A 26,615-nucleotide genomic window follows, 5' to 3' on the forward strand; every position below is an offset into this window, starting at 1 on the left:
AAAAATATGTATCTAAATATGTTCAGGTATGTTTTTATTAAGATTCTTTTGATTGTACTGTTTCATAGTAACAATCTTTTGCCAGTAGAGGGAAGTATTAGTACACGTTTTAGCAGTCTAGTCGTAATGGTCTGATGGATTGCTCATGGGAGTGCAATTTATTTCTGAGTCTCTGGTCGACGTTGGTGCAGATGTCAAATATGGATTGCTTTCCCCTGGGTCTTTGTTGATGAAAATGTCACTACATACAAGGTAGGAAACTCCTATTAAAAAAAATCTCAGTTGTTCATCCTTCTCTTGATTTTCTGTAAGCAATAATGCACCTCAGATGGTTTTGTTAAGTGCAGTTAAAGCTGGTGATCCTCTTTTGTTGATGTTTCATTTATTGAGAGTTTTGAACAAGCGCTTCAGACATTTTGCACTGATCTCCACATCCTCCACCATTCCCTGTGTGCCCTGCTGACCAGATATTGCATTCACTCCTCTTTATTTGTTTCATATGCATGCCTGCATACAAGCCATCCTGTCACCCCCCACCATCATTTGCTTGTGGGAGAGAAAAAAGCCAAAGGTTCACGGCGGGTTCCTTCCCACTGGCACATAATGATACAGTTGTGTTATTCTGCCTGAGAAAATGCTCAGGGCCTCAACCACACTCAACCAACTAACCACAAACAAGCATGTAAGAAGGAATCAGGCTAAACAATAGCATTCAAGGCACTGCAACTGGCTCCTCTTTCCTAAACCAACACTATTGTCACTGTGCTTTTAATGAATGGATCAAATTCGAGGACAGTATTCTCCGTGGCAACGTAACTTAGGAATGTATGTTAGTTTCCCAATTGCAGTTTGCAATCATTGAAAGCATTTATGTATCATGTTCTCAAATTCACAGTGCTGTGTTTACTAGGCTGTTCACCAGTCAATCTTCTGATCCTTTCTGTTATGTTTTTCAAAGCAGCCCTCTCCCTCGTCAGCAGAACTGAAGGGGGTGCACCCGTTACTTCATAGACCTCCCGAAAAGGGCCTGCAGGCAAAAACACTGATCCACTGAAGTGCTGTCTGCCAGGACATTACCACTCTAGAACCCTGCAATCTGCCTTTTATTGGCAAGATACACCGCTGACATCTAAACATCTAATGTTGAAAGCGGTGGCAGAAGCCCAATTGTTTTTTTTTTTGTTGAAAATGAGGTACCGCAGAACATTTTTATGTCAGAGGTTTATGCACTGTTTAGAGTTATTGTCACGCTGTAGATGAGCCCATGTGGACCACACATCATGTCTCTCGACCCTATCAGTGCAAACATTTTGACATTTTACTACAAAGGCAACCTTAGTAACTGACATTGGTTAAAAGAAGAATATATAATATATCACTACCTCATAGGATATCTAATTTACTTTCAATAAAGAAACCAAACACCTCCACACCAGCAATTTGTATTCTCCAATTCTGGAGGCAATGTCTACTTGAGTTTTTTTTGCTCTGCGTAGAGATATTCCTGCCCGTTCTTGCTGTTTGAATTCCACTCCAGGGTTGTCTCTCTTTTTTTTTTTTTTTTTTAAATCAGAAAAGAGGACTCAGGTGTAGTAACATTCACCTACATGAAGAGTACTTTGCACACAAATCGCAAATAATAATAACATTCTTAAGACTCACCACTCAGTATCTGGCACTTTGTAAAATTGAAGTGGAGAACCTTATTAATATTTTTTTTAAAAGGGGAAACCCAGTTGACTCAGAGAGAGTTTATAATGAGTCGGAAAAAAAAAAGCCAGAAGAAAATTTGTCACACCCACCAATGTAGTGCACTCCCCTGGATTGTTTGCAGACTACAGAAAGAGAACGAAAGTCCGAAAAAGGGAGAGATGCAAGTTTTACCGAATGAGACCACATGTGCTACTTCGTTTCATCTAATGTAAACATCTGTGGCTGGTTAGTGTTAGCCTCTGAGCTAAGTGCAGTCTGAGAAGGTCTGGCTCTTTTATGCCGCGATAGCAAAGGCAAAGGGCAGTAAGGTGGGGAGGCGGGTGAAACTGCTAGTAGTGTTCGGGCCCTGTGCCCAACTCGGATGAGCAAGAATGGACAGCCCAGTCTGGAAGGGAGATAAGGAAAGGTAGAGTGTTTTTGGAACTGAAAGTGATATAGACCAGAGCCCTGGAGAACAGAAGGGAATCATCAGTGAGTTCATGACAGTAATTGTTTATTTACAGGCAAAAAATATAATGGAGTTGTTTTGAATCTTGTTTTGCCTGCGGTGGACAGTGGTGAGCTTATGTTTAAGATATTTCTTTTCTCTTTGTTTCGTGTTCTATATAGGCCATAGTTATAAGAGTGGCAGCAGGGAGAATTAGGATAGTTTTAGCTTCGCCTGCAGGAAGACGTGCTCCTATTCATGCGCATTGTGTGAGCACACAAAAGATGGCACAACAAAGGATTTGGTATTAAGTTGAGTTTTTTTTCTTTTGCCGCTTTTCATTCAGCCTACAGCCCATACATCCTGCCCCTATGTGCATAATGCTAAAAAGGTCTATGCAAGACAGAGAACAAAGCAGTGCCGGCTCTCTTTAGTATGCATGAAAAGAGTCACTTCCTGTAGAATTTGGCCCTTTATCAAAGCTTTCTTTCCAACAAGTGAAACTGCCACACAGGGTATTGCTTTAAAGTTGTTCAACGCACAAAACTTAGTTATTGGATTCAATTAATACATATGTCAGGATAATGAAATGCTTTTACGCTAAGGCCTATAATGTTGTACAAGAAAGGAATAAGGCGAGAATAGCTGAGATGGCTCGTTTTAAAGTTCAGGCATTCACCAAGCATAGTGAATTAACTTGGCATCTTTCCGGTCCTTGTGTGGCATTACTAAAGCCTCATGCTGCTTGTGGATGTCTCACTAAAAAGGGGGTTGCAAGTGAAGGTCGTAGTTCATGTCAGAGTTCACCTCGGAGATTCACTGGTCTCCCTTTGTGCAGGAGATGGCAAATTTAGACCACATGATGGAAATGTATTGGAAGTCTTTGTAAAATTAGATTCTGTCACTTGCGTCTCTCTTCTTTCTGTCACATTATATGCCACACTCACCACCAATGTCATTTTGTAAAATCTCAAGTCATCCATTTAACATTGTCACTAATAGGGGAATTCTGTGCCTCCACAGAAAAGCTTTGCTTGGTAAATTAATAGTTTTCTCATGAGTGTGATTACATTAGTTTACATTCCAGTGGTCCTCCAATCTCAGAAAAAAAACATGCTGTTTTTTAGTGAAGGATAGACTGATACTTATCGTGACTGCCTCTTTTCCATCAGGTTTTGTCTCTTCCTTTAATGTGATAAAAGGAAGTTAGTCTAACGTTTGTCCGATATATGGCCGTTTGCCCAAGTCAAAGATTCAATAAGAAGCTTACAAATAACTAGGGGATTCACCCAACTATACCTCTCCAAAGACTTTTTTCCACAAAACCCTACTGCTCTGCCCAAGATATTGATGAAATTAACCTTGTGTTCTTCTTTAGCGCTCATATTAGATTGTTTAAATTGAAGCCATGCATCTAATAGATAGATCTTGTGATCCATGGTCGGACTTAATCTGCAGCACTGAGGGTAAGTGAGTCATCCAACACAGATTTACAGCGTTCATTGCTGCGCTGTAACAGTTTCTACGCCAGTGTTTTGATTTTTAAATACATTTTCTGTTAAGATCTAAAATGTTAAAGGTTAGATACCCAAACCAGCTGAACACGTTCAAAATGCAGCTCAAGAAGCCACTGTGGGACTTTCACTTGTCAGTTTTGATGGACAAGGCCTGACCCTCTGTTGCTAGGTTTTCCCACACACTTGTAATTGTTGGAGGCAGTCAGCTGAGACCACCAGTCAACCATGGACTGCTGAGAGACAAAGAGTGGAGTGGAAAGAATACTGATGCGTAGAGAAGAGCTGACACTGATAGGCAGCATGCATACATTTAAACACTAGATTTTAATGCATTGGCTGGCGAGCAGTCAAGGGTTAAATCCTGCCTATCTTCCTGGTCCTCTGGGATATGTTCTATTTTCCCTCGACACTGAACAGATAAAAAAAAAACAAAAAAATGGATGGATAAAAATTCAGCATTGGTGTGTTAGTGTGTGTTTTTTTTTTTTTGTTACAGTATTTTATTTTCCACAAGCATTGCACAAATAGTTTTTTTTGGGGGGGTGCAATATGTCAATTCCAATTTTCATTGGTCAATTCCGTTTGAATGCCTTTTATAATTTTGTATTAGTCTCATTGAGAAGCTTCATAAAGTTTATTATTAGATGATAATTTATTAGAAATAATTTTCAGGATGGCGTTGTTCCTACACCCCATTTTGCATAGTGCGGTTCATATTATTGGTTCTGCTCTGGGCCTGGTTGGGGAGGTGTCATTTTTCTGAATGTGCAATTATTTTGAACTGAAATTGAAACAGAGGCAATGTGACACATTAACAAACTGGATAGTGTTATACTGTATGTGTGATCTGCGGATTAGTGTGTGCGTGTATTCAGAAATACAAAAATGGTTAATACATTCTGCTTCATCTATGACCTCAAATTTGCCCAAATCTGTAAACAAATAGATGGACTGGGGTGGCATCAGTCATCATTTCTGCACCTTCCTTCACAAGCCAGCATTATTCTTCATGCTGACCACTGTTCATGCCAATCTAGCAATGACCTAGTACTCTATTAGTTTGCTACTATGATTTAGAGATTCGTATTTCTGTGGAAATGCTTTGTGAGAAAAAACAGTTAATGAGTTGTTGAGTTCAGTCATTCAGTGTGTATCTTCAGCCCAGGGGATTTGCCTGGCTCTAAACAAAGCTTTGAGTGTACCATTATTCAATGAATAATGTCCTCTGTTTGCACATAGCAGCTTCTTGTTCAACACAACAAGCCTGAAATCTATTTCTGTAAATTGTTGTGTTTCGCCCTTTTTTTATTCACTTCATTTTGATGCATCATGGTTATAGGACAATACTTGTTGCTCCTCAGTCTTATGTTGTGGGTGGTCTCAGGCCTTGGCTTGCTTTTGTCCAGAGAGAGGCGAGGTTCACACAAGACTCGTAGTCAGTTTGCTCTCTGGCGCAGGCAGATTTTGCAGTCATGTGTAATCCATAATTAACCCAGTTTGAGAAAGATGTAATAGCAAGTTAACTAGCCGCGTTTGTTCTGGCTGTCAGTGTTTCACAACCATTATCAACCATTTTACATAAAAAAATCTCACAACATACCACCAAATAAAAATAATAAAAAAACAGTGATCTCCAATCTCGTATCAATTAACTCACAAATTTACTTACTCTGTGTACTGTGAAATCTGGGACTGTTTAATAGAACATGTGGTTGAATTAGTTGCAGAAAGCCAGGATTTATTCTGTTCTATTCATGGCAACATGTGAATACGCCAGTTTATTGTACAATCTGCCATCTATCTGAAGAGCATTTACTGTCATTGATCTGCCTTTTACTATACGCTGATGGCATACATTTATAAACATATTTGTAATAAATAATTTTTGGACATACAGTTTTATGTGAAACTGGATAATTTCCGGACAGCACGGTGGATGTCTAGTTAGCACATCTGCTTCACAGTTCTTAGGACCTAGGTTCAAATCTGGCCCACCACACATTATGGGTTAATTGAAAACTCGAAATTGCCCATAGGTGTTAATGTGAGTGTGAATGCTCGTTTGTTTATGCGTACTGTATATGCCCTGCAACTGGCTGGCAACCAATATTGTGTGTACACCGCCTCTCACCCAGATTTAGGTGAGATAGGCCGCAAGCACTTCTGTGACCTGAGTGAGGATAAGCAATATGGAAAATGGATGGATAATTTCCTTCAGCATTTCTGATGATCTTTGATGGCTCACCGTGGTGCATTGGCACCCTATTTGGGAATCACTGCTTGAATGTGTCTTCATGAACCTTCATCAGCACTTTCCTCTGATTTGGTTAAATATGCATTAAGGATGCAGGTCAGAATATGTTTCCGTCATGGCTGTCTTTAATACTAGAATTACATTCTAAAGCTTTGCAGAGTTGTAAAACCGGAAGCACACATTTTATGCTTTAAAAGCAAATATATAAGGCGACAGACGGTGCCACAATTAATGTTTGTAGGTTGGATCGTCACACAGAGAAAGAGGAGTGAAAGAACTGCTTTGAAAGGCCCGGGGTGATGTTCGAGTACATCAGGGGTCGTTTGTGGTTTGTTTTGCTGTCAATCACTCACAGTCTGATTCCCTTTGTTTTCTCTGAGCTCAGTGCCCCTCAGCAACATGTGGCTATCCTTCCTCTTTGTGTTACAGTGTGGGAACTTTGCTGTGCTGGTGGATCTTCACATCCTGCCCCTAAGCAGCCAAGAGGACACCAGCTGGTTTACTACAAGCCACATTGAGGTAGAGACACAATGAAAATGGTGTATGTGTGATTGTGTGACTGAATATTTAGCTCCTCTACAACTTGGGGCCTTTAAAATAAAATGGTCGACTGGAATGTAAAATGACTGAGCCTTGTGTCTGTTCCTCTGTATCATTTGTTTCTGTTTTTCACCTAGTTTCTTTACTGACCTGAACACTGGGTGTCCACTGTCACAAGTGAAATCCAAACTTGCAATCTTTTTGTCGTCGTACAGCATGTTTGTTGGTTAATCTAATCAAATGCCCTTGATTTGTAGGAAGTTACAACTCTGTTTCGTGACGCTGTGGAACAAAGAGTTAAACAGTACAAAGAGTCATTTCAAAGAGCAAGACAAACAAAACACAAAAAGGAGCTAACACCTGCTTCAGCTTTTGTTGTAAAAGGTAATCATTTTATTATCCACATTGCAATAGTCAAATACTCAATCAATCAATCAAAAGTCTTTAATGTCATTATATGCTGTGCATACAACGAAATGAGTGCTTCTCCACAAGGTGCAAGGTGCAATAAAATTGAATTCAAATCGAAGAACATCTTAAGTAAGAAAACAATAGATAATACATGAAGGCACAGTTACTGCTAAAATAAATAAATGCACAAAAGTGCCGTTGCATAATATTCCATTGCGGTACTGTTATTTAAAGGTCTAGTGTCATCCCTATAAACATTCTAAAATAGATATTGAAATGAAAAATACATACACTTCAATGTCTACACAAAAAAATATATATGAGAGGAAAGTGCGTCATCCATGCGCAAAGTTGCGGAAATCTCTTTCGACATCCAAGTGGTCGCCATATTGGCTGAATCTACTGTCCGTGATGTCAGCTCAGACATTCGGCATTGAAAACACGCAGAGGATTTTCATGGCGGGAGTTACAAAAATCTGTATACGTCTAAATCATATAACATACTAAAAATCATGCATTTCATGACATTGTCACTTTAAGTAGTTTGAGTTCAAGGAGTTGATGGCTCTGGGGAAAAAGCTGTCCCTGAATCTGTTTCTCCATGTTTTGCGGGACCTGTAGCGCCTGCCAGAGGGCAACAAGTTAAAGAGGTGACGACCAGGATGTGAAGAGTCCTTTACAATATTCGTGGCTTTGCCATTATAGCGGGAGTTCGCAATGTCCTCTGGGCAGGGCAGAGAGGAGCCAGTGATCTTCTGGACACTGTTGACCACTCTTTGCAGACCTTTCCTGTCCTTTGCTATGCATCCAGCATACCACACAGTGATGCAGTATGTTAGGATGCTCTGTAGAAGGCCTGCAGCAGCTTAGCTTCAAAGTTTTTCTTCCTGAGCACTCTCAGGAAGTGGAGTCACTGCTGGGCTGAGGTGGTATTTACAGTCCAAGTGAGCTTGTTAGTGATGTAAGACTCCCAGAAATTTGAAGGAGTGGACCCTCTCCACACACTCCCCATTGATGAACAGTCGGACCGGGTCGACGCCACACTTCCGGAAGTCCAGGATGATTTCCTTTGTCTTTGTGGTGTTCACTGTAAGGTTGTTTGCAAAACACTACTTTGACAATGTACCAATCACGTCTCTGTAGGCAGACTCATCTCCTTCTGAGATGAGCCAGATCCCGGTGGTGTCATCAGCAAACTTGATAATGGAGTTGCTGCCATATAAACTGCCATATAAACAAAATAAAAACACATGATTATACAACTCACTTTTACACAATATGGAAAGTGTTTTACTAGCTGGTGCCCTGTGTATGTTTCTCTTCAATGAGCCCGTCCCATCCTGGGGTAATTGTGTTTTTTTTTCTTTCCCAAAAATCCAAACACTTGTGATTTAATGGTGGTGTTATGGAAAAATGTGCATCAGAATTAGTGACCCCAAGGGGCAATGTCTCATATGGTGATTGTGAGTTTAACAGCAGAAGAACTGCTTCTGTTAACATCATAAGGTGTTGTATATGAAACTATTTTGATAATCAATCACAGTGGTTAGAGCATTGCTTTGGTAAACCAGGGGTCGTGAGTTTGTATCTCACTGTGGCCTCTACTCCCCAAGAGGGGTTGCGTCAGGAAGGTCATCCAGCGTAAAAACTGTGCCAAACAAATATAAGGGTTCATCTGAGATGTCTTGCTGTGGCGACCGCTAACGGGAAAAGTCGAAAGGAACTTACTTTTTTATGTTTAGAGACCTTGTTTAACTTGTCCAAATTGTCCCAATCCCTGGACCAGCTCAGTAACTGAACCATAATCAATAATGTTTTTCCATTTTATGTGATCTCAATTTGAAGTAATGGCCTTTTTCTAATAATGAATGGGAAAATTTAAAAAATATATTTTTGATCTTGAATGATTGATTCATCAAAAAAGTAATCGACAGATGAATGGATTATTGAAGTAATCATCAGTTGCAGCCCTAAAGTCACCCATTGTCACAGGATGTATTGCGTTTGATTTCAGAAATTCCACTTTATGGCAATATACTGTACATCCATTAAACTGGCAACGGTATGCTGTTTAAAATGTACTTTCATTCATCTATGGGGGCACCAGAACAATTGCAAGTTCAAGGGACAGTGCTCGTAAGTTGAAGAGATACAGAATATCTCCCCCCTGGGCAAGGTGTGAACAGACTCACAGTGTAAAGTTACTGAAACTCATATTCCTCATGAGAGACTGAAGAGAGACAGATGTCTCTAATGATAAAGATCACAGGGTGAGAGGCCTTGCAAACAGGCACAAAAACACACTCTTCACTGAACATGAACAAGGGCACTAATAGTGTGCCAAGACTGAAATATGCATGTAAAAATGATTATGCTTCCTGTAGCTCTGCCCAAAAGAATCTACGCAGTGGAAATTTATTCTATACTTCCACTAGCTGCATGTTCCCTTCTCAGAACTTAAAAAGGTATAGCCTCAAATATTGCTCTACACTTCCTGTGCGCTTGCCCTATTAAAGGTCTTAAGTGAGTGTTAGCATTGTTAGCCTTTTCATGGTACCTTGTGAGATGTTGCTGAACAGTAAGTCTGTGAGAAGTGAATAGGCTGGCGGGATCCATAAAAAGGGGAGGATAGACTAGGCTTAACAAACCTAACCCCAGAGTAGGTATTGGGTTTTAAGGTTGTCAATTACGCAAACTGGTGAAATGCTAACCTAGAAATCTTCTCACATACAGGGTAAGTCCTTTGAAGTTTTGCAAGTGGAAGCTAGTTTCCTGCACATTTTTTTTTTTTTTACAGCAGAGAGCCTGATCATAGTACATTTATTTGAAAGCACAACAGCAAGAATGACATATAAGATAATAGAAGACATGTAAGTACGTTGTACCGGTACATTGAAAATAGGTGGAATTACACATTGCCAGTAATAGTCCAATCGTGGTTGGTATTAAGGGGGATTGTTGTTCTTGTAGTGTTTGAGTTAATGCCAGCTATAAGGGGAGTATAAAAAGTTCAGCTGTTGGCACTTTAAAAAAGCCATTAACAGTTTTTAACATTCCAAGGACAACCACTCAAAGAGTTTTTTAGTCATAGTAGCGTGACAGATGCCATACTGGAATAAAACGAGCAGCAGAAAATCTGTTTCAAAGTTCAAAGTTTCTGTGGAACTTTATTGGATAGAGCAATATTCCTCCAAAAAGTAGGTCCCTTCTTTGATAATTTTGTTAAATAAGTTCAAAAACCATGACTGCAATCACTGGTTATTATCTGGGACTGACAAAAGATTAATTATATACTCATCTGAACAATATGCAACAACGTTATATCCTTTCGCTTCGATGTTTTGTTTCTTGCATTTGACAGTTGGAGTATGCAGCTAAATTGTCAGATAAGAGCCTGTCCATTTAGAACATTAACCCTCATTTTTTTTAGTCAGGCTACTTGACTCCATGATTAGCTCATTGTGATGTGATTTATTTATGTTTTCAGAGAGATGAACAGAGGGAACTTTTCCCACCAAACTGTTTGGCCCTGTGGAGGCGAATTTACATGCAAAACTTTTATAAGGCTAGGAAAATAAGATCCTGGGGGAGGCCATCCATCTCCTTGGTGCACCATACTAAAAACATAATTTGTAGTAATTAAGTTTTTGGTATTTAGTTTAGTTATTGTAAAGTAATTGCACATCAGGAATGAGTGGATAATGCGGGTTTTGGGTCACAAGCACAACAGTTTCATTATATTATACAATCTGTTAGGACAAGAGTAATTTTTAACTGTTGGCTGGAGTTTCACAGCCATCCTCATGTAGATGGGTAGTCAGGTAATTTACCTTGGTACATCTACTTAGATTTAGCAAATAAGCACCTGCCACCCACTTTTGCCAGATGTAATTTGTCTGCTATACAAGTACTGTATATGATGATCTACCAAAGCAAAGCAAACCAAAACATAAGGCCTCTTTCTACAAGTAACGTTGTATTTGAGAACCATCCTATCAGTGCTAGAGTAGATGTGACAATGACTCTTGGTGGTACTTACAGTAGAGTTCATTTCAGCCCATGGCAGAGCTGGATACTTCTTCCTCTTCCTGCACAGGTGCCAGGGCTTAGAGGGGAGAGAACACCTGCCAATCTCTTTCCCCTTGTCACTACAGGCAAGAAAGGCATTTTCCCAGGCTCCCCAGATGAATGGTCACTAATAGCCGTGGGAGAGGGCTTTGCGACTGCTGCACATTGTACCACTGACTTCTCTTGGCAGCCCAATGAAGGGGGCTTAAGGCAGTTTGACCATGGTCATTGTTGGAAAAGCACAAGTGTTGTTGACTTTCTTTACTCATGGAATATGTGTTCCAAATGACCATTTCGCACACACCCATGTGTATTCTACATGAATAAAAAAAAAAAAGATGCCTCACATTCCATGGCCAACAGATCCCTTCTATATCCCTTAAACAAACAGAGCAAACTGTTGAGTAGCCCACATTTTTATGTGCTGGAGGTCTGTTCTCTAGAGAATAAAGACTCAGCTCTTCTGACTGTTCTTCATTGTTTCTCCCTTATCCACCACAACTTTTACTATTTATGTCACTGGCTGCAATGTGAGCGACTTGTCTGTAAATAGAGAAGCATGCCAGTGGCAGATTTACCTGCCTTGCTCTGGGTGCATGGCAGCCTGGGATTAAGGCAAGGGTGAAACAGAAACCTGTGACAGGAACAAAGGAATTCCAGGGCCTAGGCTCAAAATGGGTCTTGATCAGCTGAGGCGCTGCAGCGTGCGTTCCCTTCTCTCCTGTCTCTGGCCCCTGCTGTTCAACTCCCCCCCAAACTGCTATGTGGTGTTGATATTGCTCTTAAAAACTTCTCTGTATGTGCACTCTCTTTCTAAAAGGACAGTCGGATTCCAATTTTGACCACTCCCATTGAATATTCTGATCCACCACTTTTTTGTTGCTAGCACTTTTTGGGCATCCCCTCTCCTCCTAGTCAGTGTCATATTTCCAAGTTCTCTCTGGTCCTCACTTTAAGTTTTCTCACTTTTGTCCTTAACCTCGTCCACGGGGTCAACTGTAGGTTCTTAGAACATAACCACAATCCCCGCCATTGCTGTCACACTACACTCTTTTCCCATATAATTAGGGCCCGAGCCATAGCACGAATCACATTCTTGTGACTGTTCACCACAAACTATCTGGGAGTACTGCACACACTGTCTTGAAATAAACTGTTTTTTTGTTTTCTGTCCATTACTGTGCTCTAGGTCTAGAGAAGTATCCCTTTGTCATGTGCTCTCTCCAGCCCTGTGACGGTAGTGTGCTAAATTTGCCCTGTGTTCTAAGAAAAGACAATATACTAAAGAAGCAGCTAATAGTGCACTAAAGCACATTTTAACCAAATATTGTAGTTATTGAATGATTTTAGTTAATCTATTAATTTACGTTTCATTATAATTTACTCAACTATTCGATCAACTCCTTTTTTGACCCCGGTGCCCAAACCTTGCACACGAGTTGCACACGCTACTGTGACATGAGAAATTATCAGAGGTGCTGCACTAAATTAAATAATTTTGCTTGATAAGTCAGAAAATGTCTTACTCTTCCATTCTTCCAAACTGTAGTCACCTGTTGCCTGTGATTCAACAGAATATCATGGCTTCCTTCATATTTGAGATTTATGTGCAATTATACATACACGCTCCAGTTCGTATATATTTGGGTTTTTGTGACAATTTTTTCAGATTTTTCAAGTGTATAATGGGTACCTTGGCCCATAAATGTTTGGGAAACAGTGGACTAAGTAAACATAGCCTTAGCCCATCAGCTTCAAAATGGACCTGACCCAGCAAGAAGGCGATGCATCCTGATCCAACAACACCTAGTTATGAATTTTCAATTTGAAATTTGCAATGCCATCCATAATATAAGCTCACTTAAACTCACAACTTCTTTGCATAAAATTAGTGTTCCCTCGTCTTAGTAATACAAACTTTCATAATATAATTACAATTATGTATCACAGAAACAGTTTCCTTTTTTAAAATAGTTTTACGCTGCAAAATACTCACCACTGCTTTGGTCACATGCTGCATTATGGGCTGGCCTGAGCTACCATGCTGGGGCATATTTTGTAAATGTGTCAAAGGGGATCACCCAAATGTTAAATTGAGCACTCGTGCAAATATTGATTCAGGTGGCTGTTCTGTAGGATGATATGGCAGAGTGCTCTGCTACAGCGCAGTTGCACACAGAGGGTGATGTCCATCCAGGAAAGCCCCCAGTTATTGTGGGTAACTTCCCCATGTTCTGTCATCTTTTCCTTCATCGGTTCACTCATTCTAAGCTGCAACTCTCCACCCAGACTTGAGAACAGGGGGTTGGGGTCCACTTCAAAGCGGAGATCTCAAAAGAGCAAGATTCCTAGGTGCTGAAGTCTGGCTGTTCTTTCAAAATTATTTTAGTTCCAATCCTTCTCAAGAATTAGGTCAAATATGTCATTTTTCAGAAGTTCAGAAGTTTCAGGACTTTAATTATGGACATTAGTGCTTCTCCATAATCATTTTAGATAATCATTTTAGAAATCCTCATTTTAAAAGCCCTCTCCCACCGCTTTTGGTGACCATTCCCCTGGCAAGCATGTAGGCATTTAGATGGCCTAGTAAAATGTGTCTCAACCAGATATTACTCAACAACCATGTAATGTTTAAACAAGGTTAGGGAAAATCGTATGGCCTTCACAAATGCCATTAGAGCCAAGCAATATGTCTGTCAGTTTCTGCCTAGCACCCACATTGCTGTTGCTATCATCTCAGTGCTCATGGGCGTGTTGATCTTAAAATAATGTTTGGTCAGACACATTGCTAGTGGAATTGTATCTTGCAGCATTGCAAAATATTTATGCCATTGACTCCTCCAAATTTACCAACAGTCACTGGTGCAAGAGAAGGACAAATCATCCTATTTAAACGGTCCTTTATGTCGCTCATAAGACGGACCTACATAGGTGTGTCAGAAATGATTCACTCAAACCGATTTTGTAGTGCACATAGCTCAAAGCAACAGACAAACAGGCAACTAAAAAGAAGCTTCAAAAATCCAGATGTCATGTTCAGATTATCCTACAGAATGGGTTGTAACTGCAACAGGATCTGGCAGGAATGAGGGTGGTGACATACAGAGTACTCTGTGACTGCGTTGAAATGTATGCGGATATGACTGAAGCAAATGAAGTTTGATCCCGTTCCTTGCTTTTGACTGAGGATGAGTGCCTCTGTGTTATGTCCATTTTATTTTATTGCCCTCTTCAGTCTGTTTGCCTTTTGGTTTGTTGACTCTTCTTTCCTCTCATTGTTTTCAATGGAAGTGGTGAAAGCTGCAGGGATGTGTGCTTGTCCGTCTGTATGTGTGCCTCAAGTATAGTCTTTAAGCCTTGGCACCAGTTGACGTTCTCTATTTGTCCCGTGGTATATTACACCATGGCAGGAGTCTTCGATTGGTTTCAACATTATCTACTAAGATTATCTACATTATCTACTTACTAAAAGATAGCATGATGGCTAATTTACAGTTTTATTGACCCATCATAATATTGTTGTGTACATTGTTACAAAACAATTGAACAAAACTGTCATTTCTGAATCAAGTACAAATGAAACTGAGTCTATGCTCTGCATTTTTGCATTCTTCACCACTGCGGGCTACCGTTGCCACATAATGGGACCTAACATTGTCAAGAGGCGGTACCAGGAAAATATTTGTGGGAGGGAAACATGAATGTAAGCTTCGCATGAGAGAAGCCAGGCAGAGGGCCAAGGGCAATTCTGGGATGTGCAAAGCGTTATGAAGTTGGAAGAACAGCTGATGTCTTGGGCCATGCTTTTTCCCTGGTTCCCAACTCTGTGTCCAGACATCCCTGCCAACTTGTCCTGGGAATTGGCAAACTAAACCCACCAAGGAACGCAATGAAAATAGTTCTAGAATTAAACATTAAACTAATGGATTAAATTAAAACTTTTGGAAAACATAGACAGGAATATGCAAGGAAATTTGCTTCACGACCATTCCAATTGCCTTTATGTGCAGGGAAAACTGCACAGAAGTACAAATATGCATTTTACTTGAGACAACATTCAGAATATCCAATATGCATCTGCTTCTTTGCTCTCAAAGCAAAGCATAAAGGTTTTTTGTTTGATCTTCGTCAGGATCACCATGTTGCTGTCATTGGATGAAATCCTCGTTCCTCTAAAATTAACATAATTGGCGTCAGCGAGAGTAAGCCAATTTCAACACTGCAGTCATTCATTCGTCTTCTGTTCTGCTCATCCTCACTAGGGTGGCATGCGTGCTGGAGCCTATCCCAGCTATATTCGGGCAAGAGGCAGGGAACACCATGAACTGGTCGCTAGCCAATTGCAGGGTATATTAAAAAAAAAAAAATGGCACTCACATTCACGGGGAAATTCTGAGTCTTCAATTGGCCTAAACTGGATGTTTTTGGGATGTGAGAGGAAACTGGTCGCCCAGAGAAAACCCACAGAGGCATGAGGAGAACATGCAAACTCCACACATGCGGGGCCTGGATTTGAAACCCAGTTCTCAGAACTGCGAGACTGATGTGCTAACCAGTTGCCCATTCTCCAGCCACACTTCAGTCAATAATTTGTAAAAAATAACATATTCTCATGAGGATTAACCACTTGTGCATATTAGGGGTGGGGAAAATAAATATATATTAAAAAAAAGGGAATAGTCACAATGATTTTGATTGATTGATTAATAAACACGATTATTCATCTAGTGATCTATCGTACTGTATGAAGATACAGTACAGTTTTTGAGGGCTAAAATACACAAAATTACTGTAAATATTAAAAAAAAGAAGCTTGGAATGTTTTAAAGCTTATCTCAGTTTAGCTTCTTCAAATGGGGTTTGAACAAAGCCCTGTCGTTTTCAAGAGTTCAGCGAGCTAGCGCACAAGCATATGTGTAATTTACATGCATATTAGCCATTTGGCCCACAGCGCCAGTCTTATTTCAGATATCCATTAAATCGACATGCCCCCCGCAATTAGCTGGTGACTTGTTCATCTCACCTAGAGATAATTGGGATAGACTCCAGCACGCACGCAACCCTAGTGAAAAACCCTAGTATGAAAATTAATGAATGAATGGGTGGCATGGTGAGGGACTGGTTAGCACATCTGCCTCATAGTTCTGAGAACTCTGGTTCAAATCTAGCCTCTCTTGTGTAGAGTTTGCATGTTCTCCCCTTACCTGCATGGGTTTTCTCCCATATCCTACATCCAACGTAGGTTAATTGAAGACTCAGAATTGCCCTTAAGTGTGATTATGAGTGCAAACGGTTGTTTATATGTCTGGCGACCAGTTCAGGGTGTACATTGCCTCTCGTCCAAAGATAGCTGGCATAGAGTCTAGTGAGCATATGCTGTATGGAAAATGGACAGATTCTGGAGATGGATAATGAATTCAAGACAGAAAGAATAAAGCACAGCTTAGTCATGTAATAAACTTTTGTTTTGTTTTGTTTTCCATATCACCCTGATTAATAGACGATTTGTCATTTAAAAAATTGGTTTCACATCCATTTTTCAGTTTAAGTGCTTTCTGACTGTCATAATTTCTCATAAGTATGGCACTTATTTTCCCTGCCATGTCTTCAAAATGGTTTCAAAATTTCATCTTAATTTAGCAAAGAAATATTCTGTCTCTGTGGGCTAATACTGAATTCTATGTTTATAACTCTTGACAGAACTGTCCAATTCGAATTTGGCTCTAGGCGTAAGTTGCACCCAAAACTTTGAAGGGATCAGAAACATTCCAGTAAGGGTAACTTGATGTGTTCTAAACTGTCGCTTGGGGGAAAACAAAAGAATACTGGTGGAAATTATTCTTGTCTTTAAAATGGTATATGCAGATTTTAAAATCAATCTGTTCTTTCATTAAATCCCATCCTCTTCAAATTTTTTTTTGGAAATCATCATTTCAAAATTCAGTTCGGTGAGAAAAATGTAGGATCAGTAGATAAGGAAACATGCACAATTTAAGTGGCAATGTTTATTCATCAATGACATTTTTAAATGGCTTCTCTGAGTTCTGCCCCATACTCATGAATAAAAAGAAAAAACAAACATTGTCATTTATTACCAGACAGTGGACTTAAAGGAAGACTCTCCCCAAAATTCATACATACAATAAACCCTCCAATGTGAAGTAATATTATTAATACATATATTTTGGACATTAACTGAAAAAGAAAATGAAAATAAAGAACATTTTTTAAATCCAAGCAAAATCTGGATATGTGCCAGCTTTAATAGCCAAACCCGGAACAAACATCCTTTGACCCCGCCCCTGACGATGCCGGTGCTTAGCATTACAGACCATTCGGTCTAGCTAACCCAAGTTGGCGGCGTGTTGTGCAACAAAATTGAGAAAATGCACCCAAATATCTCCTTCTTTAACCTCCCATGGGGTCAACCTGACAGGATAAAGCTGTGGCTGTCACAGTTGAGGCTCATTCATCAACTGGGGAAATTTTCACGCATCTAACCATTGCTGGTTATTAGCCGCTTAGCGATAGCCTCTCATACCAGTACTGTATAAGCAACAACACGCTTTATGAGACGGCACGGTGGACCAGCTCTAAAGCGTTGGCCTCACAGTTATGAGGACCCGGGTTCAATCCCGATCTCCGTGTGTGGAGTTTGCATGTTCTCCTCGTGTCTGCATGTGTGTGTAACCTTCCTCCTGCCCGTTGTCAGCTGGGATAGGCTCCAGCACTCCCATGACCCTCGTGCGGCTCAGCGACTCCCAAAGGATGGATGGATATATACGTGTAATGACTTTCCTTTTTTTTTTATTATTATTTTTTTTTTTTGCATTTTTTATTCCAGATATATATATAAAGTATTAGATTGTCCTACACAATACTCAAAGTAAGATCAGATTTTTGATAAACTTTGGACATAGCCCATAGCATTCATATAGTTCACATAGCATTCACATAAGATTTCAAGACCATTAAAAATGTGTACTCACCAATTTTCCACTGAATGTACAAGTGGTCCTTTCATCAAGCTGTCATGGATCATAAGTAAATCGTCGAAAGAAACAACTTTGTATCTATTGTCTAGTATCTATGTTATGCAGACAAGTTGATCGTGATCCAAGTTCATTCCCGTGTGCTCCATTTTTTGTTCAACCTTTTTAAACTCACGACAACACTGGCATTCCGCCACAGTTAGTAATAGGTCACAAAGAGAACACGAACAGCAATCTTTCAAAACGAGCCTGTCAGGAACATCTCCATGGTCCATGTTATGCCCTCCATAAGCGTCACGGCCCCTCTCCAACACGTCAAGTTCTGCCTGTGTGTATTCTGGCTCAAACGCTTGAACATTATACTTTGTTACTTTTGTTTTGTCTGCTCAATGGCGGGAGTAGTAATAGCACAGAGCATCGACTAGCTGTTATACCGCCGGTGATCGTGAAAGGCTGGCTGCTTGAAAAGCAGATCTTGGGGTAAAAACGTCTCGCCACCCCTGGTGTACATTCTCTACATTTGAACCCATTCTTCAGAAAGGCATCAAACAAATCTCCATGGTCCATATAATGGGATTATTGTTCGTTGTCAGTGACACGCCCCCTCTCTAACACGTCAAGTTCCGGTTGAGTGTATTCTGGCTCAAACGCACAGGATTGAACATTGTACATTATCCTATTTTTTTTGTTTTTGTTTTTTGTAATTATTTTTCACAAAAATCGGCCACAAGATCCCGGATAGTGGATGTTCTCTGCTCGGTAAAATATATCCACGAGCAATAGGGGTCAGAACATCAAGCACTGCAGGCGTGGCAAACGCTGATTGGCCGTCAGTTTTCCAGCCGGGGTCATTGGAACGTCTGAGCAAGAGAGGAATTTCATTAATACTTTTCCAATTTAAAGATGTTTCTTGGGGAAATCTGTGGATAACTGGCATTAAAAGAAACACTGAATCCTTATCTACTAACTTTTAATGTGGGCTCCCATTCATATTATTTTGGGGAGAGTTTTCCTTTAATTGTACACCTGTGGCACTTTTGTGTGCCATGCTATCTGTGTAATTTCACACTATTATACAAAGAATCACAGGATGGCCTTTTCATTCCATCTTTCTTTCTTTCTTGTTTTTTGTGATGATGATAATTAGAGGTTTTTGTGCAGCAGTTGAGATCAGATAACTCACGGGAACATTTTCAAACATGCATCTTCATGCCTTTTTGACCCGTCTGCTGTTTGTTAAACAGGTTCATTAACACCGGAAATTTTTGGGGAGTAATTCACTTATTTTTTTTAACTAATAGTAAAGGCTTGTATCTAATGAATTATATGGTTGAGAGGAAAGAAAACATCACGCTTTAGTTTTCCGAGACTGAGACAACTATCTTGATTACAACATCCAAAAGTTATTGAGCGTGAAGTCGGAATCCTTTAAATGCTATACTATACATACTATACACATCCATCCATTTTCTTAGCAGCTCATCCTCACGAGGGTCGCGGAATTGCTGGAGCCTTTCCCAGCTTTTGACGGGCAGGAGGCGGGGTACACCCTGAACTGGTTGCCAGCCATTTGCAGGGCGCATGGAGACAGAAAACAGTTGCACTCACAACCACACCTACGGGCAATTTAGAGTGTCCAATTGCTGTAATGGACATTTTTGGGATGTGGGAGGAAACCGGAGTATGTGGTGAAAACTTATGCAGGTATCGAGAGTACATGCAAACTCCGCACAGTTGGGGCTGTTATTTGAACCCCGGTCCACAGAACTCTGAGGTCTAACCAGTTGTGCCACCTTGCCGTCCTATAGTATTTTGTTTGCTTATTCATATTTTCAATTAGTACTATACAACAGGGCTGAGTTATTATGGAAAAATTAATGCTAATGATTATTTTAATTGATATTGAAATCACAATTAAAAAATGATTATGCATTGATTTCACAACTACTGTAAAGCCTAAACTTTTCTACCAAAACTTTAAAACCCTTCAAATATAACTTAATAAAACAACCAGAAAGTAGATTTGTAACAACTGAAATAATAATATATGAAAAAAATGGAAATTAAAAAATTAAAATAAAAACACATACAACCATGGCTAAAAATATGGCATGCCTACAGTGCCTTGTGAAAGTATTCCGCCCCCTTGAACTTTTCAACCTTTTGCCACATTTCAGGCTTCAAACATAATGATATAAAATATTTTTTTTTGTCAAGAATCAACAAGTTGGACACAAACGTGAAGTGGAATGAAATTTATTGGATATTTTAAACTTTTTTTTAACAAATAAAAACCGTAAAAGTGGGGCGTGCAATATTATTTGGCCCCTTTGCATTAATACTTTGTAGCGCCACCTTTTGCTGCAATACAGCTGCAAGCCACTTGAAGTATGTCTTGATCAGTTTTGCACATCAAGAGACTGAAATTCTTGTCTATTCTTCCTTGCAAAACAGCTCGAGCTCAGTGAGGTTGGATGGAGAGCGTTTGTGAACAGCAGTCTTCAGCTCTGCCCACAGATTTTTGATTGGATTCAGGTCTGGACTTTGACTTGGCCATTCTAATAACTGGATACGTTTATTTGTGAACCATTCCACCGTAGATTTGGCTTTGTTTTGGATCATTGTTCTGTTGGAAGATAAATCTCCGTCCCAGTCTGTTTTTTTGCAGACTCCAATAGGTTTCCAGAATGGTTCTGTATTTGGCTCCATTCATCTTCCCCCCCAATTTTAACCATGAGGCTGCCACCACCATGTTTGACAGTGGGGATGGTGAGTTCAGGGTGATGAGCTGTGTTGCTTTTACACCAAACATATTGTTTTGCATTGTGGCCAAAAAGTTCGATTTTGGTTTCACCTGACCACAGCACCTTCTTCCACATGTTTGGTGTTTCTCCCAGGTGGTTTGTGGCAAACTTTACACGAAGCATTTTTTGGATATCCCATCCTTCTGGAAAGGCCAGATTTGTGCAGTGCACGACTGATTGTTGTCTTATGGACAGACACCCCCACCTCAGCTGTAGATCTCTGCAGTTCATCCATGGCAATCATGGCCCTCTTTGCTGCATCTCTGATCAGTCTTCTCCTTGTTTGAGGGATGGCTGGGTCTTGGTAGATTTGCAGTGGTCTGATACTCATTCCATTTCAATAAGATTGTTTGCACAGTGCTCCTTGAGATGTTAAAGCTTGGGATATCTTTTTGCATCCAAATCCGGTTTTAAAGTGCCACTGTCATGAAATGGATGATTTTTAGTATGCTATTAATTAAAAAACTGCAGCTGGTATGGACCCATCTCTTTTTTCACCACAAAACACGATTTTGATGTATATGGCTTTTTGTAACTCCCGTCATAAAAATCCTCTCGAGGGATTTGTTTTCGAGAAGAAGCAGGAAGTGACGTTAAGGACAGTCACACACTCAAGCGTTCTTGTATGTTTATACTAGTTGTACCTGCTGGAAGGTAGCTTGTTGTTCATTTGTGTTAGCCAAAATGCATTGCTGGATATTGCTCGAACACTCGGGAGGATGGATTTACCCTTCATAAGTTTTCAAGAGACTCAGTTCTTTGTGAAAAATGGATTGCACGGGTGCAAAGGACGAGACCTTTGTGGGTTCCAAATGACAGGTAGCTGTGTGTATAGAACTACTTTGAAAGAAAGAAAAAACACAATAGTTGGGGGGGGGGGGCGTAATCCTTTCAGAACGTAAGAAAAGATCCGCGTCCGTAAGTCAGAGGTGCTAAATGTGTCGATGTGCCCGTCTGCACCGTTTCTACCGATCACAGCTTCGGCCAAGCTTCCGTGTCCCGTGGTCCGCTGCCAAAGCCGTGCCTCGCGGACGAGCACGGCTTCGGCAGGGCTGTCTCATACATACTGTCTGGAAGTCTGTTGTTAGTTAAACGTGATCCACATATCATCTAAATATGGCTCAAAACAATAGGCTAATATTGCTCCGGACACTTCACTTGATTGTGAGATGTTCTCTTCTTCGAAAAGACCTTCCGTGTCTGAAGGGGCGTGTCCCATAGTAGGGGCCACACGTCACGGGCAGTAAATGCAGCCAATATGGCAACCACTTCGATGTCGAATGACACCTCAGCAACTTTGCACATGGATGACGCGATCTCCGCTAATATTTTTTTTTTTCGTATAGACATTGAAGTGTTTATAGGCATGACACTTGGGCTTTAAACTTCTCTACAACAGTATCTCGGACCTGCCTGGTGTGTTCCTTGGTCTTCATGATGCTATCTGCACTTTAATCAGAACCCTGAGACTATCACAGAGCAGGTGCATTTATATGGAGACTTGATTACACACAGGTGGATTCTATTTTTCATCATCAGTCAACATTGGATCATTCAGAGATCCTCACTGAACTTCTGGAGTGAGTTTACTGCACTGAAGTTAAAGGGGCCGAATAATATTGCAAGCCCCATTTTTTTTATTTGTTAATAAAAGTATAAAATATTGAATAAATTTAATTCCACTTCATGATTGTGTCCCACTTGTTGAATCTTGACAAACAAAAATAATTTATCTCTGTTTGAAGCCCGAAATGTGGCGAAAGGTTGAAAAGTTCAAGGGTGACGAATACTTTCACAAGTCACTATATATTTGTTTAAAAGAAAATCCTCTCAGTATTCTGCCATTGCGAAAATAAAAATAATGTTAATCATACTAATTAACCCAAAAGAGGAAGAATTTTGTTCGATTTCATGTCAGACTGTCGGGGGGAAGCATGTCTTTATGCAAGGACATGGCTCTATCTGCTGTTCCTGTTGTATGTGCCTTGGCCTCTTGGGGGCAGTGCAAGTGGTAGTGCGATACTTGCATGGAGTTGCAATTTACTGTAAGCTTAGAAAAAGTTGAGAAAAGTCGCAATAAAACTTTATTGAACTGATTTTTCACAGATGAGAAAGAACATGTTTATGTGTTACTGCAGAGTTTATGTAAATGTTCGTTATTTGAAAGTAAATCCCTTCCGTGATGTAATGTTAGTTAGCCAGTCAAAATGGTTTTCCATTGACTTATTGCATAAGCTAACAAAGAATGTGTTTTTTTCAAATGTTCAAGATGAGTAAGTCTTTTCATTGTGCATTTAGCTTTGCAGTAAATCCCAACTGGCTTATCATTAAAAAAAACTTGAAACTCATGGAGGGCAGCAGAACATGCAACACATGCTACAACACAGGGTGCGTTTAATCATTTTTCTTTGATTATAATGTATTTTTCAGAATTTGAAGCCAAAATGAAAATCAAAATTAAATTTTGATTACTGGCCAAAACCCAGTATATGAGCAGAACCAGGAACACAGAAGCTTAAATAACTTAATTTACTTGGGTACTCGAGCTTTTTCGTCAGATGAGCTGTCTTATTTAGCTATCCAGAACTGGTGACTCGTTTACAAAGAACGACTATATAGCATGTTTGCAGGACCCTTGCTTTTAGTCAACAAATTCCAACCAGATTAGGCAACAAGCCTCTATTTCTAGCCAGCGCATCTTGCATGTCATGAGGAACATTCCATGAGAAATAGAGCTGAGGCCCTGGAAAGGGTTTCAAATCCAACTCCTTAACAATTAGGTCAGTTTATATGACAACATAAGATTTTAGTAATTATTAGAGAATGTTCTTGGCAGGGGGTGGATATTGCTGGGGTATAATAATACTATTAAAGCACGTATGTATGAATAATCTGGAAGTAGGAGTTGTGAAATTCATTCCATGCATTGATTTTCAATCATCTTTATGTTGTCCAGTGTACCTCCAAAATAATTTCTACACTACCAGAAGCAGTTTCATCCTGTGGTATTGAATTTAGCAAATATTGCATTTGTGTTCCTGGAAAAGAAAAACTCTGACAGCACACATTCAGGGTATCCAATGTAAAAAATCATCTCTGTTATGTTAACTTGACCCATTGTATTCAATGCAATTATTTTTTGTCCCTTTTAGGCAAACATTTCAACATAGTTGCCAATTTTCTGAAGCGCTACACCAACCTTCGATGTGTTGTCAAGCAGCACCATGTTGGTATGTAACCTATGTTTTTAAATCAAGTTCCACAGAATCAGAATGGACATTTCAATGAGTAATGATCAGTGAAATTTCGCAGACAAAAACCAAGTCATTTGGGCTCTACATGTTGAAATCTCTTCCCCCCCCCCCCAACTTATGTTTATGTATTGTCTCTACCTGTTCGGGTATTGTTGGGAACCATCAGTTAAGTGGTTCCCGTGAGAGGCCACTGTGAGTGGGAGTGCGAGAAATTATTTGAGTGCAGTGGAAATGTAGCTTTACGGCCCATGTAGTCTCTGTGACCTTTAACCACCTTTTCACGGGACCAACACAGCTCTCTCTTCCTGTCAGTAAAGTTAATATCTGATCCCTTGGGGAGGGGATGTAAAGACTGACCCACTTCAGACCGAGATGAAGACTTTCTTAGTAGGTCTGTTACACATCAAATTAGTCAGTCTTCTGGGGTCATAGTTTGTCTAATTAGGCCCACAATGATGTACTATACACTGTTGTCATGTTATTTAACATTTTTTCCAGACGTTATACAGGTCTGTTTAGCCACTTATTGTCATTATATACCAAAAGACAAGTAATGTTTTTGTAGATATTTGTACATAAAAAATATTTTGACACCCTATAAACTCCACGTCACTTGCCTAAAACAACCAGAATTTACTGTAGATGAATTTTAGTCTCAAATAACTTCATCCAAAATGAATGGACATGAAAATTATTTCAAACTAAAAACAACAAATCTATTGTTGTTGGTGCAATACAATTTAGTTTAAAGTGATGGAACGTAACACTTGAAAGATTTCATCCTCATAAAACTTTGCACCTCTAGCCATAAACTGTCATTTTCTATTTATTCTGAGGGAAAGTAACCAGTTTGGATTTGTCCCCACCACCACAATTCCTTCTGTCTGACATTGAATCATCATTAAAGCTTGGACCACAATATTTACTATTGTGATTTGTGTTCCTACTTTTTTTGCCTGCAGAGTTGTGTGTGTTTCCTGAGCGCTACGTTGTGTGTGTAAGCCGTCCAGAGGATTCCACAATGCAATATACAAAACCACTCTCAACCACAGTGAGTGTTGTTTATACTATATTTTCTCTTTCAGGCGCCTGGCAGAAGATACTGCAGAAAAACTCTTGTTGCCAAACAGCGCTGTCATTTTATATATGGTAGTCTAGACGGGGGGTAAATTTGACAGATAATTGGAGTCACAATGTCGAAAAAAGTCCCTCCTGGCAATCACTTGTGCCCATCTTCTTTTTGATTCAAAACCTTAACAATACTGCACAGAAAAAAGTGTGGATGGAGCAAATTGAAAACAATTCTGCCAAGGAGGTACATGAAGATTGAGGAGTTTGCACCCTGCTTGGAAAGTAGTTGCAGGAAACCGCAAAAGTGTGGGTTTGTTATGCATGAAAAAGAGGAAATATCATTTCGGTCTTTTTACTTTATTTTGCCATCATATACCAGGGTTCGCACGCAGCCCTAAAAGTCCCTAAAAACCCCTAAAATTTTGAAGGTGCATTTAGGGGCTCCTGAAAGTCCTTAAAAATCCGCGAAAACTGATCAAGCCCCTAAAAAGGCCTTAAATTTAAAAAAATCAAAGGGAGGACCTCTACCGCCAAAATTCTCCCTAAAAAAATTATCTTTTATTTAAAAAAAAATAGGGATCCGTCTGGCATCCAAAACAGCCGGCAAATTTGAACGGAAGTCACCGTGTTGACAACTTGTAGCCATCTTGTCGATATTCCATTGTTTGTGTCCGTGAGTAGGCATTTCACTTCGTCTTCGTTACGACGTAGCGTAGTTCTTTCATCGATCCAACTTGTATCATGGAGAAGTGCATTTTTCAATATGCTTGGGTTGAAAGTAAGGAGTTCGGGAGCTGGGTTTGTTGAGATCCAAAAGATCGGCACGTTTTACTGCCATCTGTGCAAGCAGAGTTACCAGCTTGAAAAGATGGGCGTCAAAGCGCTGGAGTCGCACCGGAAAAACAGGAGACACGCTGATTTGGCGAAGTCTCTCATCTTCCGTTGGTATGAATCTGTTTCTAAAATATCAAGATAGTGAAGCATCAACTTCAGGCAGTGGTACTAGCAGTGAATGGGCACCTACAGTTGTCCAGTCATCAACTTCAACCAGCCGGAAGTCAGGCTTTATGAACGTAGTTCAATACACGAAGAGGGACTCGTTAAAGGCAGAGATCGTGTGGACTTTAAAAGTGATCTGCAGCCATTACAGTTACAAATCTTGTGGAAATAATTCAAAAGTGTTTGCAGTCATGTTTCCAGACAGTGACATTGCTAAAAACTACCACTGTGGGGAAAGGAAGACTTCGTACCTGGCTACATTTGGCATCGCTGCACACTTTTCATCTCTACTGCCTCAAAGCCAAAAAAGCCAGAATAGAGACTGACATATCAACGCTTATTGAGAAGGCTGACAGGCTGTGTGAGGAGGCAGAAGGAAAGAGGAAACAGGTTTATCACCGAGGCCAATGCACTCAGAGGCAGAGCAAAGGACAGGAGAGCCACTTTGGCATCTCTGCAGCAACAAATAGAGGAGGCACTGGGTAGGCTCAAGGAGCAGGAGTCGGGGTGCTGAGACAGACATCAGTAGAAGACATTTGTGTATATAGTTGCAATTGTAGTGAGA

The 26,615-nt window shown here is 40.1% G+C and overlaps 1 protein-coding gene across 2 annotated transcripts in view; it reads left to right on the forward strand.

Annotated features, from left to right (window-relative positions):
• Positions 1–26,615, forward strand: part of slx4ip (SLX4 interacting protein) — a 41,814-nt gene that overhangs the window by 2,835 nt on the left and 12,364 nt on the right. For both annotated transcript variants that reach the window (XM_061838039.1, XM_061838041.1), the window contains 4 exons: positions 6,341–6,430; positions 6,709–6,835; positions 23,879–23,956; positions 24,943–25,031. In XM_061838039.1, the coding sequence (XP_061694023.1) occupies positions 6,341–6,430; positions 6,709–6,835; positions 23,879–23,956; positions 24,943–25,031 (384 nt within the window). The remainder of the gene's footprint in view (positions 1–6,340; positions 6,431–6,708; positions 6,836–23,878; positions 23,957–24,942; positions 25,032–26,615) is intronic.

Source organism: Syngnathoides biaculeatus, chromosome 12 (assembly GCF_019802595.1).
Source record: "Syngnathoides biaculeatus isolate LvHL_M chromosome 12, ASM1980259v1, whole genome shotgun sequence".
NCBI classification, from domain to species: Eukaryota; Metazoa; Chordata; class Actinopteri; order Syngnathiformes; family Syngnathidae; genus Syngnathoides; species Syngnathoides biaculeatus.